Source organism: Leptonychotes weddellii, chromosome 7 (assembly GCF_054177405.1).
Source record: "Leptonychotes weddellii isolate Sample4059 chromosome 7, ASM5417740v2, whole genome shotgun sequence".
Lineage (NCBI taxonomy): Eukaryota > Metazoa > Chordata > Mammalia > Carnivora > Phocidae > Leptonychotes > Leptonychotes weddellii.
The window spans coordinates 54,308,207-54,328,372 of record NC_138375.1 but is presented as its reverse complement, the minus strand read 5'-3'; the positions used below and the strand labels follow the sequence as shown (position 1 = coordinate 54,328,372).

General features: G+C 43.2%; 2 protein-coding genes across 3 annotated transcripts in view; one reads left to right on the top strand and one right to left on the bottom strand.

The window, feature by feature from the left end:
- Positions 1-20,166, bottom strand: part of DOCK2 (dedicator of cytokinesis 2) — a 386,690-nt gene that overhangs the window by 78,938 nt on the left and 287,586 nt on the right. The window contains exons 25-26 of the mRNA XM_081825805.1: positions 12,895-12,993; positions 10,095-10,189 (exon numbers count right to left, since the gene is read on the bottom strand). Of these exons, the coding sequence (XP_081681931.1) occupies positions 10,095-10,189; positions 12,895-12,993 (194 nt within the window). The remainder of the gene's footprint in view (positions 1-10,094; positions 10,190-12,894; positions 12,994-20,166) is intronic.
- Positions 15,409-20,166, top strand: part of INSYN2B (inhibitory synaptic factor family member 2B) — a 109,516-nt gene continuing 104,758 nt past the window's right edge. For both annotated transcript variants that reach the window (XM_081826298.1, XM_081826296.1), the window contains exon 1: positions 15,409-15,597. The gene's annotated coding sequence lies outside the window, so the exon portion shown is untranslated. The remainder of the gene's footprint in view (positions 15,598-20,166) is intronic.

The window sequence follows — 20,166 nt, the reverse complement described above, 5'->3', positions numbered from 1 at the left end:
TTCAGTGATGATCCTTTATGCTCAGTTTTTATAGACAGTGTTTCAGTAACCACTCTTACGTACACCTTGCACCTCTGATATACACCTCTTTTCCAGTCTTCTTCTTGAAGTGGTAGTACTTAACAAATGCACACTTAACATTTTGGTACCTGTTGTCAAATTGTGTTTCTCCTTAACCATCTCCTCATCCATCTCTTCCTCCCCTTCCTCCTACCAAGCCCTGCTGACTGGTCTTTCAGCTTCCCATCTCTTGCCTCTTCAATGTCAAGAGTACCTTGCCTAATGGTCAGCTCCAGTCATGTCAATCACCCATTTTGGTGACACCCCACTGCCCACAGGATAAGCCCAAACTCTTCCTCTTGACAGTCAATGCCCTTCATGATTCATGCCCACCTTTCTAGACTCATTTCCCACTGTTATCAGCTGCTTTTTCTTGTTTTCTGATACATAGCTGTGTTCCTCTTTTGTATAAAAGCCTCTCTCCTTTTAATCTCTTTAGGACAGGGTCTGCTGCATCCTTGTGTCCCCCAAAGGACAGTCATTGCAATTTCCTTTTCCAGAATTCATCACGGTCTAGGATGACTTATTTGCGTGACTCAATAATGCCCGTCTCCTCCACTAGACTGTACTTCCCTTAAAATTAGAGACTCCCTCCATGATCTCATCTACTCTCCAATCTTCCTCCCTGGCCTCTCCCCTGAGCTTCCAGCTTACATTCCAGCTCTCTCCTCCAGACCTTCCTGTGGATGACTAATAGGCATCCCATGCATAAGGTCAAATTCTCAACTCCTATTGCTTGTAGTCTTCCCATCTGTGTTAACGATAACTCCATTCTTCCAGTTGCTCAGGGGGAAAGAACTGGTGCTACCATCCTTGATTTTTCTCTTTCTCTCATGTCTTACACCTGGCCTGTCAGCAAAACCTCTTTGCATTGCTTTCAAAATACATCCAGAATTTGACAACACCCACCCCATTGCCATTGACCTCAACCAAGCCACCAGCATTTCCCTCCTGGATTTCTGCAATAGCCTCCAAACTGCCACATGCCCACCTGTGACCTCATCTCCATTGTGTGGGTGTGTTTATAAAATCTTCAAGCACAGTGGCCAGATCTTACCTGTACCACTGCCTATAATTTTTGATGAACAATGAATAATCCATAACTACTTCTCCATTGAGTGGCTGGTCCAGGGAAAATGCCCATTTGGCCTACCTGAGACACAATAGGAGGCAAGTAAAGGAAGTGTCGATTAGAAGGTTATTGCTTTGGGTAATGATTAGGGCTCAATTCTGCTTGGGAACTGCTGAGAGACTGTATAGAGCATACCTGCACATCAGAGGTGTTCCCTCCCAGGGATGAGGAACCTGGGAGGTTTATTTACCAATGCCAGCCTCTCACTAGTTGAAAGTTGCTCCTGTGGACATTAAGACTTTAGCACTTCTAGCTGGCCTTGTAGGTGGACTGAGCTCTCTCTTGCAGCCAGAGAAAGTCCAGAGAATGAAAGAAGTAGGAAGATCAGGATATGTGGTAAATGTCCACCAAAGCTGCAGGTATATATATTCTGGGTGGGCCAAAAGCGTGGGCAGGGCACCTCTAAATGTGCTATATTGGGCATTACTTGTAAAGAAGCTGGGCCAGGTATTCATTAGGCACTTCAATGTTTGTTGAACAAAGAAGACAGTGTGTCCTTGTATCAGGATCACAAGATTTCTATACCCACACAAGCACGCACCCATGCACACTCACTCACATACACACACAGTTGGATGCAGACTCTGGCTTTGACACTTCCCAGCTGTGTGGATGTGGGACATGTCCGTGTCACTTTGACATCTCTGTTTCCTTGCCTGTGCAATACCAGCAGCGTAGCCCCTTTCCCAGGGTTGCTGAAGGCTTTAGTGGCAAATGCGTGGTTAGGTGTGGAGCACAGGGCCTGCCACAACAGGAACACAGCAGTTGTGGCTGCTTTAGACCACTTTGGGTTGCTTCATCCTTCTTCCGAAGTCAGGAACTAACAGCAAAATGGGCAGACAGGACCAGTTGCAGCTGGCAACCAGTTCTGAGGTAGGCAGGACCATGTAAAGGCAAAAAGATGAAAGTCCCATAAAATCCCCCCGCCACCCTCCCAATCAGGATGTCAAAAAGTGAGATTTCTTTGGCTTTGCTCTTCTGGCATTTGCTAATATGCCTTTGAAAAATATCTATATTTTCCCCTTAAAGTATGGAAATGCATTGAGTGGCTGTCATTTTATGTTATAAGCATCTTGGAATCTCTAATGTGATCCCAAAATGAGGAGTTTTACAAATTCTCGGAAGCAACAAAGCTATCAGTAGTTTCAGTAATAGTCATTATTTTGATTGTCAGCCTAAACCTGTCTCTGGTTCTCAAAGGCCAGCCAAATAACCAGGCATTGATCAATCCTCTGTGCTAATGGTGGGTACTGATGGCAGACAGGCGATGGGGGCAGTAAGTCAAGGTTCTTCCCTCTCTCTGGATTTTTCCACAGCCACTCACTGGGAATCATGAATCATAACATCACTTAACTTCGGTTTCTCATGTATGGGTTTAGAAAAGTATGCCTTTTGTCTTCTCTTTAAAAAATAACTCTACTTAGCGCTCGCTTCGGCAGCACATATACTAAAAAATAACTCTACTTAAAGCCTAAGCACTAATATGCTGAAGTAAACTAGAATGAAAACATACTCAACTCTCTGTTACTCTCAACAATGAACCTGAATTGTTGAAAACAAAGTTCATGACCAAATCTCAACCTAACACTTCCTGCATCTCATCTGTGATGCTCAGTAGGATCTATAAAATCAATAACAATCAGAGCCACAGTTACCAATGATGGGGTCTCTGCTAAGCACTTTGCATGGATTCTTTCTGTTCTGTTTTTTTTTTTTTTTCTTCTTTTTTACTTCTCACATTAACTCTCTGAGTTGGATATTGTTTCCATTTTAGAGTAATGAGTTTAGGTAACTTTCCCAATAACCCAGCCAGTACATATGAAATCAGGATTTATACAGAAGTATGCTGCCTTCACAACTATTCTGTCCATAAGAAAACCTCTGGAATTGTGTTCAATCTGAGCTGTGAGCTCACCTTATTAATAATAGCAATGACAGAAGGACAGCAATCTGTGTACCTTGTGCTAAGGACTCTACATTCTTTCACGTAAATCTACAAACCAAGGTGGGTGCTATTGTACACCCATTTAACAGAAGAAGAAACTGAATATTGGGAAAACGAAATGATTTTCCCACTTTCACACAGCTAATAAACAGCACAGTCTAGACCCAATGTCGGAGTTGTCTTTCTCCAAAGCCTTTGCAGTTAACCAGAAGGATATACCGGCTTCCTTGAAGGCCAGCCTGCAGTCTTTTGGCCCTGGGCATGCTTCTACTCATGCCCACCATTTTGCACACAGTCCCTTCACACTTCATCCCTATCATCCTGCTGCCCTGCCCACAATCGCCTGGGCACAGGGCCAACGCTTGACTTGGGCAGTGTTCCCTGGGTGGCCAGTGGCCACGGGTGATCTTATGGGTAGCCAGCGGGGGCGCCCAGGCCTGGAGAGTAGTTAAATCAAATCCTTCATGTCAGTCCTAAAGCAGGACCCCTAGGGAGAAGGCAGTGACCCACGCCCTGAGGAGAAGCCATGGATAGATGACTCTGAGAGGAAGCAGAAGCCACATGTGGGAGAAGTCAGCTGCTGCGAGTAGGAAGAAACTGGCGGAAAGATCCTTGAAGGTGGAGTAGTATTTAAGAAGATAGGACTATGTACCAGGTCCTATGCTACATGTTCTACATGCATTTTCTCAACCACTTTTCACAATATCGCTAGGAAGTAGGTCCTCTTGGTTTTGCTGCTATCACACCGACTCCTGCAGGTGCTTGAGCAAGCCTACCCTGGGTCAAATCCCCACTCTGGCACTCTTCCATGCTGTGGCCTGGAGCTAGCTGCTTGACCTCGGGGAATCTGAAGGGCCCCTTCTGGGAAATGAGCCATGTGAAGATTAAATAAGATGTAGTGTATAAAGCTGGTGGCCCAGTGCCTCAGCACATAGAAGTCCTCAATAAATGTCAGTTGTTGTTGTTGTTGCTATTGTTAATAGGCTGGCCACCTGGTAGCTCCGAGGCGGGAAGATTCCAGGCTGAAACCATTCCGAAGTGACAACCAACCCACACCCACAGGTTGTAGGACAGGAATAAAAGGGCATGCCTTTTCTGGTGAGAATGCCCAAGGGAGGGAGAAGGCCTCTTTGAACCCCATTCCCCTTCTCTCTGTGGTTCATGGGATGTTGTTGATTCTAACAGGTCAAACTTGACGATGGAAGTAAAAAGAGCTGGACAACAGAGTTCTTGTTCCTCCCCTGGAGGCAGCGAGAAATCCATCCTCCCAGAGCCCTTAAGATGCCGTCCCCGAAACACACAAAAGTTCCGTGCACCAAGAGGTTAGAGTGAAGCAATGGCTTCCAGCTCAGCATCAAGGAATGTCTCACTCCCAGTGTCCCCGACGCCTTGCTTGGAATCTGGGATTCTGGCAAGGGACACAGTAGGCTCTTGGAATCTGGAATCCTGCAGCCTGCTAAACATCAGGATTAGTTGTGCTGTGCTGGCTAAAGAACCCACGGAGGGGCCTCCTTCTGGGCCATATGCACTGGCGGAGGTGAGGCCCACAAAAAGGAGTAGGTGCTACAAATTAACGTGGGTAGGAGGAAGGGGAAGTGGGACTCAGTGATTTGTCAGCCTCCTGATGGAGCCACCATACGATTGCTGGGCGCTGCCCTACTCAGTTTCCTATGATCGACTTCTGTGACCCTACTGTGTGCCTGGTCCTGTTATGTGCTTGAGATAATGTTAGACCTTGGAATAGGACACTGATAAAGGTAGACAAGATCCAGCCCAGATTTGCCTCTTCTGTGAAATATTTTGGGTATTCCCAAACCACAGGAATTGACAAGGACAATAATACCTAACATTTATGAAATGCTTGCTATGTGCCATGCACTGTTCTAACGACTTTGTATATATTATTTTATTTCATTTTGGTCCTCACAGTTGTGATAGGTACTATTATTAGCCCCATTTTATAGGAAGAAAAATTGAGTCATAATAATCACAGAACTTCACCCAAGGTCAGCTAACTATTAAATGGTGGAGGCAGGATATAGACTCTAGGAGTGGTAAATCCTACCTCCTCTGGGTATTTTTTGTGCTCTGAACTCATTGCAGTGACTGTAGCAATTGGCCACATTTCCATGGGCATATTTACTGTCTCACCAACTAGACCATAAGCCCCCTGCCCTCCAAGACCAAGGGACAGGCCCACTCCCTAGAGCCCTACCTGACCAGGATACTCAATAAATATGTGTGGGTTGATTCCTTTTTTGAGATGCTTTAGGGATGTGTCCAAATCCTCAAGCCCCTTCAAAATGTTGGATTTCCAGATCGAGGTGCAGATGGAAGGGGAGAAAAGAGGTTCCTAGGTATAATTTTGTTAGTTTACTATATTATAAAGAACTTCATCATTTAAAAATTTACCGTGTCCTGTAAATCAGATCTTACTGAAAGCTGTGTCTTACCAAAATGGAAAAAAAAAAAAAATGTTCTAACAGAAGGCATTTCTTGCAGTAGACATATCACTATGTCTGCATACACAAAGTACATAGCTGAGAAGACATTCAACTCTGGAAAACTCCATTCCCTCCAACAAGCAGAAAAATAAATTCTATATGGCTAATACATACATACATACATAAATCTAAGTGATAATAGAGAAATTAGAAAAACATGTAGGTTTTAATAATATGTAAATAATACGGAAGGAAGGAAGGAAGAAAGGAAGGAAATTGTAAAGTACATACTAACCAGCATAGGAAGTAGAAATGTTCTGGAGAATACTGGCCTGGGCTAAACCATGCTGCATATTCTGTTTGTCCAATTTACATTGAAATCTTTCACTGACCAGCCACAAGATCTTGGGCAAGCTAACTCTTTGGGCCTCTTTCAGTTTGTTGAGCCACTAAATATGCAGTGGGCACATCTGGACAATGCCCTTCATAAGATGACCTCACTATTTTATAGGATGAAGCAGTAGAGATCAAGAACATGGACTCTGCATAGCTTCTTATTAGCAATGCAATACTGTGGAAGTTACTCATCTATTCTGTGCCTCAGTTTCCTCATACATAAAATGTGGATTACAACAGGCTACATCATAAAGTTGTTGTGAAGATTAAATAAACTAATACATGTAAGGTATTCACAACAGCAGTAGATCTGGGTGCCAACACATGTTAGCTATCATAACATCACACCAAATGTAAAAAAGGTGAGAAAATTTCAAGTGTTCCATTGTGGACTGAAGATGAAGGACATCTACTAACTAATCCATGTGCCCTTCAAGGAGAACAACAATCATTTTTCTGGTTGACATTAGGCACATCCTTCTCTAGTCCAAGGCTAAGTTTGTTGTCTACTCCTGGAGATGGCAATGCATCTATTCAATGAGTTTTCTGAGGTACCAGCATTGTGTTAAGGAGTAACTCATTCTATCCTCACAAAAAAATACCATGAAATGAACATTATAAATAATCCCCATTTTACAGATCAGGAAATTGAGAGTCCAAGAGATTAAATGACTTCCCAAGAAAGAGAAGTGGCAGAAGTCTGAAATCCAACTGTATTTCTGAGTCTACCTTTTTTTTTTTTTTTTTAATGTAGAGACTTAAGTACTTAGCTGGGCCTTAAGGGATGCAAATATTGCTATTTAGGAGACAATTCCGCTTTCTTAGATCCTTTAGAAAATTATATTGTAGCTTTCTAAGTATAAAGAAACCAAGGATTATTACATCATCTCTGGGGGCCTATCCCTCCAAAAAAGACCAAAGTCCATAGCTAGCTGGGATTTCAGGAGGGGATGTTCCTCCAGACTGTTCTACATGCTTCCTCCAAGATGACTGTAGGCAGCTCAGAAGGTCAGGGCTCCAGCCTCTCTGGGCTCCCATCCTCCTGACCTTGTGTAAGTGGGAGATGTCTGGGCATTTATTTGCCTATCCATCATCCAATTCTTCTTTTGGTAATAACTCCTAGACTTTTCCTTTGGATAACTACTCCCCTTACCGCCACACACCCCCCCCCGCCCTTTGCTCCCAGGCTTTGCGGTTTGGATAGAGGGAACAATTGCCTCCCAGTTGCAAAGTGAATCACATGACCCAAGCCTGATGAAATAGCAAATTTCACTTTCCTGGCCACAGAAATTTATAAATGGGCATGTAGCCTAAGCCAGAGCTTTAAAGATTAGCCTGGGGACACTTGTTCTACCTTTTCTTTCAACCCCTATTGGGCTTGCTAATTCAAGGCATATCTCTAGAATTTCTAGAGCCTATTTTCCCCACCACAAAGAGAGCAGCTGCCTGAGAATGAAGTCAACAAAAAAAGAGCAAAGATAGACATACAGATTTCTTACAACACTGTTTGAGCACCTAGATACATCCATGCTTGAAGACGTAACTCTGAGCTAATAAACTCTCTTTTTACTTAGGCAGATTTGAACTAGATTTCTTTAAAAATTCTAATCAGTAAATAGCTATTGGATACACAGAGTTCATTATATGTATTTATGAATGTCAGGCTTTGTGCTAGGAGCTGGAAACACAGAGGTAAATTAGACATAGTGCTTGCCTTCAAGAAGCCCATTCTTTAGTGGCAGAAATAGTCATACGAAGATAAAATTATAGCACAGTGGAATAAGTGCCATAATATGGGCATGTATGGAAATACAGGGAAGAAAACACATTCTCCTACCATGAGAGAGTTTTAGAAGCATCCACAAAGGAGAGATGACAGGGTGAAGAATTTGAAGGATGCTTTCATGTTGAGTTTGGTCTAGAAGAGAGGAGAGCAATAGTTTATGCAAAGTCATAGAAAAATGAAATGGTAGATAACAGTGAATAGTTGAATATATCCAAAGCACAGGGTGAGTTGAAGAGGACTCACATGGGTGCTTCATGTATTTTGGCAAAACCTGAAGACATTATTGGTCAGCTGGCAAACAGTAAAAGGATTCACATACAGTTCAGGAGCTGACTACTACTGTAATACAAGACGACTGAACATTGACATAAGGTACTATCAGCTTCATAATTTGTTGAGCTCAGTGCACAATGAAAATGTGAATCTCCTCATTCAAAAATTATTAAGAATTTCAAGATGGCAAAAGGAGGGCATTAAAGCAAACGTGGAGCCTTTTAGAGTGCAGGGCCCTAGGCAACTGCACAGGGTACAGGCCCAGAAAGCTGGTCCTGACATAGGGGTAGGAAGGGGCCTGTCTCTGATTTGTCATGTGACCTGGGCCTAATTCCCACCAACACTTTAATCATTGCAAAATCCAGACTCCCATCTGTGTGATGTGAACATGGAGAATCAGGGCAAGGTTAGCCCAGATTGAGAATTCTGACATTTTGTTGCTGGGCTGATTTTTCTCCTCCCACCATAAGTTCTGTTGCACAGCAAGCCAGAAACTTCTGCCTTGACAAAACTCTTCTCCCCTTCACCAGCCCCTAAAGTTGGCCTCAAGAGTACTGCAGGTAAGCGAGTCTATCGAGTCACATGGCTAGGCACTTAGGCATCAAATTAGTGGAAGAACAGCTTTTCAGAGGACAGACGGTAAGGGATGGAGGCCACCCAGGACTGGAGTCAGCTCTTAGGCATACATGAGATAGAAATTCTCAGACTGTATCCAATGACAAAATTATTAATACATAATGTTTATAGTCTTTGCTCTTTTCCTCCTACTAAGAAGAATTCTCCTTCTGCCTCTTCAACTTCTCTTCTTCCACCCTCTAGGAGTATTTCCATTTGCCAGCCAATTCTTGGTTTCTGGGATATAGAACAAAGGCAATAGGTAGAGAGAGACAAAACTTCTTGCCAGTGTAAAGTGAAGGGCCTTTCTTGGGGAGGATTAAAAATATACAAAGCCAGAGGGAAGCGAGAGAGGGAAAAAAGGGGAAGGGGCCAAGAAGATTCAGCTTTAACGGAGTTTGTGGATAGGAATTGAGAATAGGGTTGTAAGAGAAATGTGGATAAAGCATGGGATGTGAGTGATACTGAGAGCCAGAGAAATGAAGAAAGGGAATATCAGAAAATACTGCTGAGTGTTATAATCTGAATTTCATTTTGATGAGATGATACTATTTGAGAGAAAGCATTAAAGACTGAAATTGCTTATAATTACTTTTATCTAATGTTGTGCTGGGTTATGTGGGATCTGAGTTATACTTGGGTTACACTGGAATCCTATGAGATATTAACTGATATTATATATACACACAGAGACATACATATATGCACACCAAATGGTTCCACTAGCAAATACATTTGTGAAATTCTGTATCCTAAATCCTCCATTCAGAGAATCCCATCAGCATATTAAAGGCTCTAAGAAGTCCTGCAGCACAGAAATCTGTTCAAAACTGCATAATCCCATGCTTCCTAAACTTACTTTACTGTATGCCACAAAATATATTTTATTATTTTGAATAAATGTTAAAATACTATAATTTTAATAAGGCTGACCTACTGTCTCAAGAGTTTAGGGAAGACTTCACAAAGTATGTTCTTTTTTTTAAGATTTATTTATTTATTTTAGAGAGAGAGAAATAGAGAGTTGGGGGAGGGGCAGAGGGAGAGAGAGACTCCCAAGCACTCCCCACTGAGAGGGGAGCCTGAGTCGGGGCTCAATCTCACTACCCTGAGATCATGATCTGAGCCAAAACCAAGAGTCAGAAGCTTAACTGACTGAGCCACACAGGTGCCCCACAAAGTATGTTATTTTAACTGGTATTTAAAGAATGGAGAAGGTGGGAGGTAGCCAGCTCAGTATATACAAAGTCATGAAGACTGACATATTTTTTAAAAAAGAAGATTCAAGATTGGTGTGGAGTTCCCTAGGGTTTCAAAGTAGAAAGAAAGACTCCGCTACACGTTTTCATCTAACCAGGGAGAAAGTATCCCCACCTTGTCTCCATGAGTGCTCTTTTAAGTGATTGCTGGGGTGATGCAGCTGTAGGGACAAGTGCCGCTCACCTGTTCTGAACCATGCTCATGGCCATCCAGTCTCCAGGATACACATTTTTCCCAATGAGGTCCTTGAACATGATGAATGTCTCCATCAAGAAGTCCTGAAATTGTAAAGCAAAACACACCTGTCATCTTGTTTCATAGGAACTGACTGGAAGGACCCAGACCTTGTTGGCTGTTTAAATTTTTTCTTTATTATTTACTTTTAGAGGGGCAGAAAGGGAAAGGGCATTCATTAAATAAATCCAATGGAACCAATAGCAGTGCATTTTTAAATGGAAGCTTCACGTTGGTTACCAGAAGACTGGTTTCACAAATACAAGTGGAATGTGACTATGGGATGTGAAAACACTCTCAAAACAAAGCACTAGTAATTCTGTCTCTGGGAGGAAAGAAGTAAATGCATTTATTGATGTCACATTTTTATTTTTTTTATTTATTTTTTTTTTTTTTAAAGATTTTATTTATTTATTTGAGAGAGAGAGAGACAGAGAGCATGAGAGGGAGGAGGGTCAGAGGGAGAAGCAGACTCCCCGCCGAGCAGGGAGCCCGATGTGGGACTCGATCCCGGGACTCCAGGATCATGACCTGAGCCGAAGGCAGTCGCTTAACCAACTGAGCCACCCAGGCGCCCTATTGATGTCACATTTTTATAATCATCTTCTCAAATATGTATTTAAGAAGGAAATATTCTACACTTTGTGAAGTCATCTCAGGTCATGTAGCAAACAGTTATTACCATGACCACCTAATTATCAGTACACTGTAAACACAGCTAGTTCATATATAACAGACACATCCATGGGTAGATTAGAGGAAATACAACTTCTCATTCAAAGAGGTTGAGAGTGGACCTCAACACACTCCAGCAGATACTGCAGCAGACCAAGCTTGTGCTCCATCTTTGGAGACTGCAAATTTAAGACAAATCCAGATAACCAAGACCAGGACCCCTGGCATGTGGACGCTCCTGAGCTGGAAGAAGCAAAATCATACTCTGCTTTCAGGAAAAGTTAAAATCCATAGGAAACCCATTCAGAGCTCTTTCCTTAAGCTAGTGGTTTTCAAATTATTTTAACAGCATAATTGTTTGTCCAAAGAAAATACTACTCAGAACCAAATATATAAAATAGGTAAAAATAGAATAGCTGTGGTTGACGTGTGTGTGTGTGTGTGTGTGTGTTTATGATAGAGGATAGTGAGGATGGGAGGAATATAATTTTAAAATCACTACTTTAAGCTAAATTGCAAAATTCTGGAAATGAGATTGGTTCCTTTTCAGCAATCTTTGCTTCTGGGGAAAATTACCTCAATGCTTTAAGTCCCAATTTCCACATCAGAATTACTACGAAAATTAAGTGCACACTGTCTAAAAGATGCTCAGCACAGAGCCTGGCCCACTGTAAGTCTCATTAAGTGCTGGATCATGACAATGGCGAGTATTGTTATTCATCCTTGATATCACCTGGGGAAATGCGGATATCATCACAAGCTCCTTCCCTTCAAATGGGAACAGAGAAGGCCTCCAGCTCATAGATGAAAAACCTAGCTTCTGAATGAGAAGCTATAGCATGCTCTAAGGATTAGGAGAGAAGTTCAAATCCTACTCTGCCACATACTTGCTATGTGGCCCTGAGCAAGCAGATTGTAGACTTGTAAAATGTGACCACTAATTCCTAGGTCATACTGTTGTGAGAATTAGCAACAGAGTATATATGTTCAATAAGTAAGAATTCCTTTTTCTATCTTTCTTCTCACCTTTCCTTCCACTGAGGATCAAAAATTAGGAATCTAATCTTTCTATTTCCATGCTCCATGACATAGATAACGTAGGGAAAAATCCTGGGTTATTTGGCTTTCCTTTTGTTTTATTTTTTGTGTATCCAGAAAAAGGTTACATTTCTTGCCAATGCTGATACAGTGAGGACACCATCTCTCTGCTGAATGGCTGAAAGAGTAGGATACTGGCTTCCTAATAATTCCCTTTTTATGGGCCACTCTCTGAGATTGGGCCAATTTTAGTTCCCTTGGCCACTCCAAGGATAGCTGAAAGTGAGCCTCCGCAGCAGAATTCCTAATTCTAGTAGTAGTAAGGAGACAATGATGGACATGACCATGTTGAGGGCAAAGGGACTGCTATACCCCCAGGACAGCCTGGGCTGGGCTTTATGTTGATAAGTCATCTGCTACAGAGCTATGAACCTATAGGCCACAGTCCACATGCAGACTGTTCTGTAACAAATGAGTCCTGAGAGGCTAGAAGAGCAAGGGGGCTCAAAGGCCAACTTCCTCCATGTATTTGTGATCATAATATAGAAATAGCTACCTTTTACTGAGCATTTAATATGTGAGAGCTACTGTGCTCTCATTAACCCCTTCTCCACACTATGACATAATTTATCCCCACTTTACAGATGGGGAAACTGAGGCTTAAGAGAGGTAACTTGCCCATGATCACATAGCTTTCCAGTGACAAATCCTGGATGCAAATCCTAGACTGTGTGATTTTATCACTCATGCTCTTAAGCCCCCAAACGTCCATGATTCATCAACAAACATTTGTTGAGGCATATTTAGACTAGACATTCAGGTTTCATCTCTGACAGGGACTGAAGACATGTTTCAGGAGCGGTAAACACAAGCCTAAATGGAAAATAGAACTAGGGAATCACATGAACATGTTTGTAAACTAGAAACACATATACACAAGGTCCACTGGGACACCTTCTTGTGCTACACTCTAAAGAGCCAAGAGTGTAACATGCCTCCCCTACACTGCCCCCCACCCAGCATCGTGCTGACTCACCACAAGTTCAGAGCTGGTCTGGAAAGTCTCAATATAGAAGGAATAGTGCTGGTCACCCATCTGGTTTAAGATGGCTGTCATACATGCCACAAAGTGGCTCTGTAAGAAATAAAGAAAAAATGCCATGAAATAGTGGAGAGAGAACCATGAGATTGATCTTCCCCAATTCCTTGACTTCAGACTGGAAAACACCTCAACCATCTCAGGCAAGTATAAAAAGGCTTCCAAGGGTGGAGAATCTCTGCTTACTGGATCAGCAAGTGAAACTTCCCTATGAGGAAATGGTTCCTTATGGCTCGTTTATGGGCTCGTTCTTCAAAAAGCATTTACTGAACACCTATTATGTGACTAGGACTGTAGTGGGAGCTCCAGGTATAGAAAAGAGAGCCTGATCCATCACTTCTCCAGCTGCTTGTACTTTGGGAAAAGGCCACTGCATTGGTGTCAGGAGATCTAGCCTGTATCAAGAACCTGGATGGGGATCCTGGGTGGCTTAGTCATTAAGCGTCTGCCTTCAGCTCGGGTCAAGATCCCAGGGTTCTGGGATCAAGCCCAGCATCAGGCTCCCTGCTCCGCAAGAAGCCTGCTTCTCCCTCTGCCTGCCGCTCCCCCTGTTTGTGTTCCCTCTCTCACTGTGTCTCTCTCTGTCAAATAAAATCTTAAAAAAAAAGATCCAGGATATATTTGATTTTTTGATAAATAATTTTATATATCTAAGCCCCAGTTGTTTTATCTGTAAAGTGGGACAATAATCCACCCATATCTACCCCCAAATATGGATCAAAAGTCTCCTCTAATGCTTTGAATACAATGAATTTCTCTATAGAGGGATCCGTTGTTGGACCATCATGAATCAGCTAGTGAGAAGCCAGTAGCTACCAGGAACCAGCACTTGTTAAGGGTTTTGGAGGATAAAAGAGATGAGAAGAGGTGGTCCTTGCTCTTCAGGAGTTCATGATCTAGTTGGGAAAGGAAGTTTAACATCCGTGAGGGAAAATGTACAAGACCTTTGATCTGCCAAGCAGACCAAGTGTTAGAGGGATTCAAACAAGAAAGGAATCAATAAAAGGATGTGGAGAAGATGTGGGTCTGGAAGGCTCCAGGGGATCAGAGGAGCAAGAACCACATTCCTTCATGTACCAGAATACATCACACAGCCCTTTCTGCCTTCTCCCTCCCAAATCTTATCAGTCTATATCAGGGTACATTTTCTATTTTAGGCTAGTGTCTGCAAGCAGCATTTAGGGATATCTACTCTGGAAACCTTGTAAAGGAGGTACCAACCATAAATCCACCAGGGGAGAGGAGCCACGCAAGATTGTCTCCTGCAAGATTCCAATAGGGCTGCCATCTTGGTCAAAGGCAGTCCCACTAGGTTTGGTCAAGGGCAGGCTTGTGGAAGATGGTCTGCTCAATGTGATGCAGGCCTCTCCAGGGAACCCTACTGCTAAAGGGTGTCCAACAAAAGGCATACCAGAGAGGTGGGCCTGGAAATATTATGTGTGAACCAAGAAAATGGGTTTGGTATCACAAACTGCTATTTTTGTTTAAAAAATAATAATATATATATTTATATATATAATATATACACACACATATATATAAAGAACACATATGAAAAAATATATATGTATATAAAACACACATATAAAAAAAATACAACTGCTTGTAGGTTACTGCTCTACAGTTTAGTTACAGTGGTGGAGGAACAGCCTCACTGTCCCAAGAAGCTCCTTCTGTGTTCCTTCACAGGAAGTCTTTTGGATAACTGAATGTTCCTCAAGTTCACATTCCCAAAGGTAACTCCCAGAGATCAGGAGTCTCATTTGCTTTTAAAGGTATTTTTTCCCAATTAGGATATTAGGAATAACAAGCTTTCCCTGTCAGCAAGACCAGCATTATAATTCGTGGGGCTCAGAACAAAATGAAAATGAAGAGTCCTTGTTAAAAATTATTCAGAATTTCACGACAGCCCCAGGTGCCATTCTAAGCACCAGGCCAGGTCATACACTCAGCAAGCCAGCCCTGCCTGCCGGTGGCCACCAGCGCGCTCACACTCCATAAATGTTTAGAGAACATGCAAAGCTGGCAGAAAGTGTAAAGCTGGGACTCTTGGGAGCAACAGTGAAGATGCTATGCTGATGGGGACCTGGAGCCTCTACACTGGGATGAACCATCCTGGTCATCCAGGGAGGCAAAGCCTCTCCTGCTCAGACCCCCAGGGGGTGGTGATGAGTTTGTGAAATTATTGGTTCTTTTCAAACCAGACAGAACACCACCATCGCTGTTAACTTAACCAGGTCCCTCTTAAACCATCGTGTATCCCTCTGGCCAGGCTGGATGGCAGAAAGGAGAAATCTTAGAGTTCGAGAGGTGTGTGTGTGTGTGTGCGTGTGTGTGTGCATGCACACACACGTGTGTTTCCTCTACTCCCTCCATCTCTTCTCTCCTTTCCTCAAAGAATTCAGCCTGTGACCACTAGAGGTCTTTTCTTTTCACATGGTAGCTGCCGAGCAGTTTGTTCGGCTTTTTATTTATTCCTACGTGAGCAGACCCACTACACTTCTTGCATATAAACAGTGAAAATTACAACATAAAGGACCCATTATTCCTTCTTTTGGAGTAATTCTGCTGCTGGCCAAAGCCTGGCTCATTTTGCAAGGAAAAGGAGGACATCTCTGCAGGTAATTCTACTGCTTCAAGGTAAGAGATTTGGGTAGGTTTTATTTTTTGTGATCCATGATCTTCTAAGAGAAAATGCTATCGCCTCTTGGACAATAGTTTACTTTTAAAGCTTTGGCTTAAATGAGTTATCGGATTGTGAGCGTGTGTGTGTGTGTGTGTGTGTGTGTGTGTGTGTGGTGGAAAATCTACCATTGTCAGAACTGCAGGATGCCCCAAATGCATAGATACGGAGTGCTTGTTATTTCCAATGGCTTGATTTGAATTTGAAGTGGGGGGAAAAAAAGCAAAAAACAAACCTCAGAGATCAAGTTGCTTGGAATTACCTTGAAAAGGCTGCATTGTCTTAAGTCTTGTTTAGAGAAACTTCCATGCTTCATTTTAAAAGAAAATAAAAGGTCCTCATCTAGAGAAAGTGACCATTTTATGAAAGAAACCACTATTTTTTATAAGGACCTGCTCAGTGTGTCAAAGTCCACCAGCCAATCAAAATTACTTTTACCAGCTTGTTCATTTCTTCCTTCTAACTACCACATAGAAAAATCCAGCTCAGTGCCTTACAGCACGATTTGTAGTGCAATGTGACTGAAGTTTGGACAAGTTGCCTGCATTTGGCTGTTAATGAAAAAGGACAGTGTTTTACATCTGTCTGGAAGAACCCCTTTTTTCCCACTCTGGTGTCTAGCCCACCTTAGCACCAAATCTGTCAGAAATCACACTGATGTGATCGATTGATTAGTGAAATGGCATGAGACGCAAGCAGCAGGTTCGTATTCAGAAAAGGCTCCTTTCTGTCATTTATATTAAAAAACAAATAACAAAGCAAAAAAAAAAAAAACCCCTCTTTGTCACATAACGAGAGAATGATAGAATAACATTATGCCTCTCTGACGTTTATCCTTTTTTCAGTATTATCTTCAACATGGCAATCCACCTTTTGCTTCCTGCCGCCTTCCCTTTCTATGAGTTTGAGACCTTACTTCTATATCCACCATGTTTTAAATGTTTAGAAAGAGACAGAGGAATGGGGGGGGGGGGGAGTTGCACTAGCAACTCAGACACTCCTCACATTGACGTTGCTCAAACTTTATAGCGTAGGAGCCAAATCTCCCAGTCCTGTCGGCAACATGGGCAAGCCTGAGTACTGCATGGGGGACAGCAGGGTGGAGGGGTCCCCTGCAATCCAGGCTGGTGAGAATCCCCTCTTCCCATCCCGGGCAGAAACCGTATAGATGACATATATTTACTATCAAGGCATGAGGCAGCCACTCATCCAAAGCCAAGCAGCGTGGCGGGTGCCTGGATGGGAAATTGCTTCTTAAAACAGAATACCATGGGGACCTGCATCTTAAATCCCGGAGAGAAATTGTATCTGAGACACTGGCACAAACCAGGCAGAGTCACCTCGGCTCAGTTCGGGGCGGTTTAAAATGTAGCTAATGAATCACAGCATGAAGAGACACGGTTTGAAACTAGGTCAAACGTGTAAAAATAAGTGCAATCATCGCAGGCACTTGGCTGATGAGGGGCTACTTAACGCCTTGAGTGGCAGGGCTTATTTGCCACATAGAACCCTCTTCAGCGATCCGCGAAAATCAGTCCTCTTAATTAATTCAGCGCATCAGTATGGAGAGAGGTCTCGCACACCTGAGAGAGCACTGAAGCTCCAAAGGAAAACAGTCAGGGTCTCTTCACTGTGAGATGGCAAAAGAGAAAAGAGAAACCCAGTATCCTGTGATTAATATTCATCAGCTGGGATACTAGGTGATTAGGATCAGGAGAGTAGCCCTCCCCTAATCATTCGGCTCCTTTGCATAAAAAAAAAATCATCATCATATCCTCATATTGATAAGGCCAATAGTTGGGTGCACGTCACCCAACTTAAACATATCTATTTAACCACCTCTAAGGCAAACACACCTACACACACACACACACACACACACACACACACACTCACACACAGTCAAGACCTCAGCAGTGCTGAATGGACCAGGAAGAGGCAATCGGTTTGCCCTGCCTTGAAAACCAAGCAACCAAGGGGGAGAGGGGCCTGGTTGCTGCAGATGCGTCCCCCACTCACCTGAAATTGTGGGAGGGATGAGCTCACAGAAGGAGGGAAGCAGCTAACTTTGGGAGCTTGCTACCTAAATGCCAACATTACTACGCGATACCAGCTGGTGACATGTTGCTATAGTAACCTCAAATAATGTGCAGGGCCAAAATAAAATAAAATATAGAAAGCGCCAAGGAGAGGAGATGAAGGAAAGTTTTCATATCGAGGGAGGCTCATAAGGAGATGAAAAGTTCTATCTCTCAGGCCATTTATCTCCTCGGGAGACTAAGAGTGGCCAAATGCCATCCTCAGGTGGCTTCTCCATTCACCCCCATGTCTGCCATGTGGTTATGTAACAGATTTAATTCTTGAGTGGACCTGGCACTGTCTGTGTGGTGGATCCAGGACCGGAAGTGGGAGGCTCTTGTGCTAGGAAAAACAGGGACTCTAAAACCCCTTTATCTTAGAGCTTTGTCAGGTACTCGGAATTCTAGTGTGTAGTGATCTTTGGGGAAACCAGTGTATTGTTCTGTCTTAGCAACCATCACGTTCTGGACACTGCGCTGGGTGTCAGGGTGCAGCAGTGAGTGGGATGGAGAAGGCTGGGCTCCAAACAGTTTACACCTGGTTCCACCAGGATGTAGAATGTCAGAGTGGGGGCCTCGGAGTCAGCCAGTCGGAGTTCAAATCTTATCACTCTCTTCCTCGTTGTGTGACCTTGGGCAGAGTCTTGTGCCTCAGTGTCCTCATCTGTAAAAGGGGATAGAAATGTTCCTTACTTCATACGGGGTGGGTGAGGATTAAATCAAAAAGCACTTAGAACATAGAAAGACCTTGATAATTATCAGCTATTATTATTGTTGTCATAGTTGCTGACTGTGATTCAGAGAAACTATGCAGATTAGCTCATTGAAATTCCTGACCTGGGTGAGGGAAATGATGACATCACCTACCTATGACTGGCTGTGGACACATCAAGTGCTCCCAATCACAGCTCAGTGCCCTTTGACTCTGAACGTGCCTTGGTTAACAACATGCCCAAAGTCCAGCTGTTAAGTAAATCAAATGTGAGCCTCTTGGACCAGGGCATGCTGGGAGGTTTCTTTTATCTGGGGACAATTGCAGGCAGGTGGGAAGAGTGACAACAGTGCCCAAATTGTTCAAAAGTGTGAAATACAACTGTCTTCATCAAAAACTTACTCCCCCAGCTGTTTGGCTTTAGGATGTGCCTGTCTCTGTGTGCAGTGGTGTTCTTTGGTTCCCCAGGGATCCTGCTGTGTGATAGAGTAAACCAAGTCACCCTCTTTCAGGGGCAGCTTCCTGATGGGCACAGATCCCAGGGTTTCATGTGGCCTGCTCCATGTCAAAGGCACAACATCACAGGAAAACAGAAAAGTGCCACTTGGATGCTGTATATTCTGGATACGCTCTGACATATTCCATCCTTACAACATGACAACTCTTGTAGACTTAGCTGCGTGCACCCCTGTCTGGTGCTGTGGGCATTAATGATGGCTCAACTGCCCAGCATCACTAGGGCCAGAACTACAGGTGTCTCCTCCGAGAGTGAGCAGGAAGGGAGGGGTAAACAAGGCTGCTTTGAATCAAGGCTGGAAGAGGAGACAATTGGTAACATATACTTCCTTTGAAACTAACACATTCTGATTCTTGTTGGAGCCTCTGCATGTGGCTCTGTGGTGTGGGGTCACTTTAAATCTTCCAAAGGATGGGGCGCCTGGGTGGCTCAGTTGGTTAAGCGTCTGCCTTCGGCTCAGGTCATGATCCCAGGGTCCTGGGATCAAGCCCCGCATCGGGCTCCCTGCTCGGCGGGAGGCCTGCTTCTCCCTCTCCCACTCCCCTTGCTTGTGTTCCCTCTCGCACTGTGTCTCTCTCTGTCAAATAAATAAATAAAATATTAAAAAAAAATAATAAAGTAAATCTTCCAAAGGATACAATGGGATCCCAAGGGGAGATGGAAAGCAAGGAAATTCCATTCATTCATTCTTTGTGTTCAGGACTCTACGTTCATCATGTCACTGACTCATCTCAACAACCTCTGGATGTCAACTTTATGCCCATTTTACAGATGAGGAAAGTGAAATGTATGGACGTTAGGCAGCTTGCCTAGACAGACATTTAGTATATGATGGGCCAGGAATTAAAATCTGGATCTTTCTGACTCCAAAACCTGTGTTCTTTTCATAAATCCACTGTGTCTCCCATGTCAGCACTGTCAGCTCCACCTGGAGAGAGGTTTTTGTCCACTTATACATTGCTCTATCACCAGAATCTAGAATTGAACTTCCACTTAGTGTGGGCTCAGTAAATATGTGTTAGATGAGGGATTGAATTTATTATAGTATTCCCCATCTCTAAATGAATATTACAGGGACCACTCCAACCTCCACACACAAACTCTGAAAAGTTAAGTTCATGTATAGACCATCTTTGCCTTAAGAGAGTTCAGAAATGAAAGAATTTTTGTTCTGCTTCTGAGTGTACTCTATCTTAAATTATATTTGACCAAGCCAGAG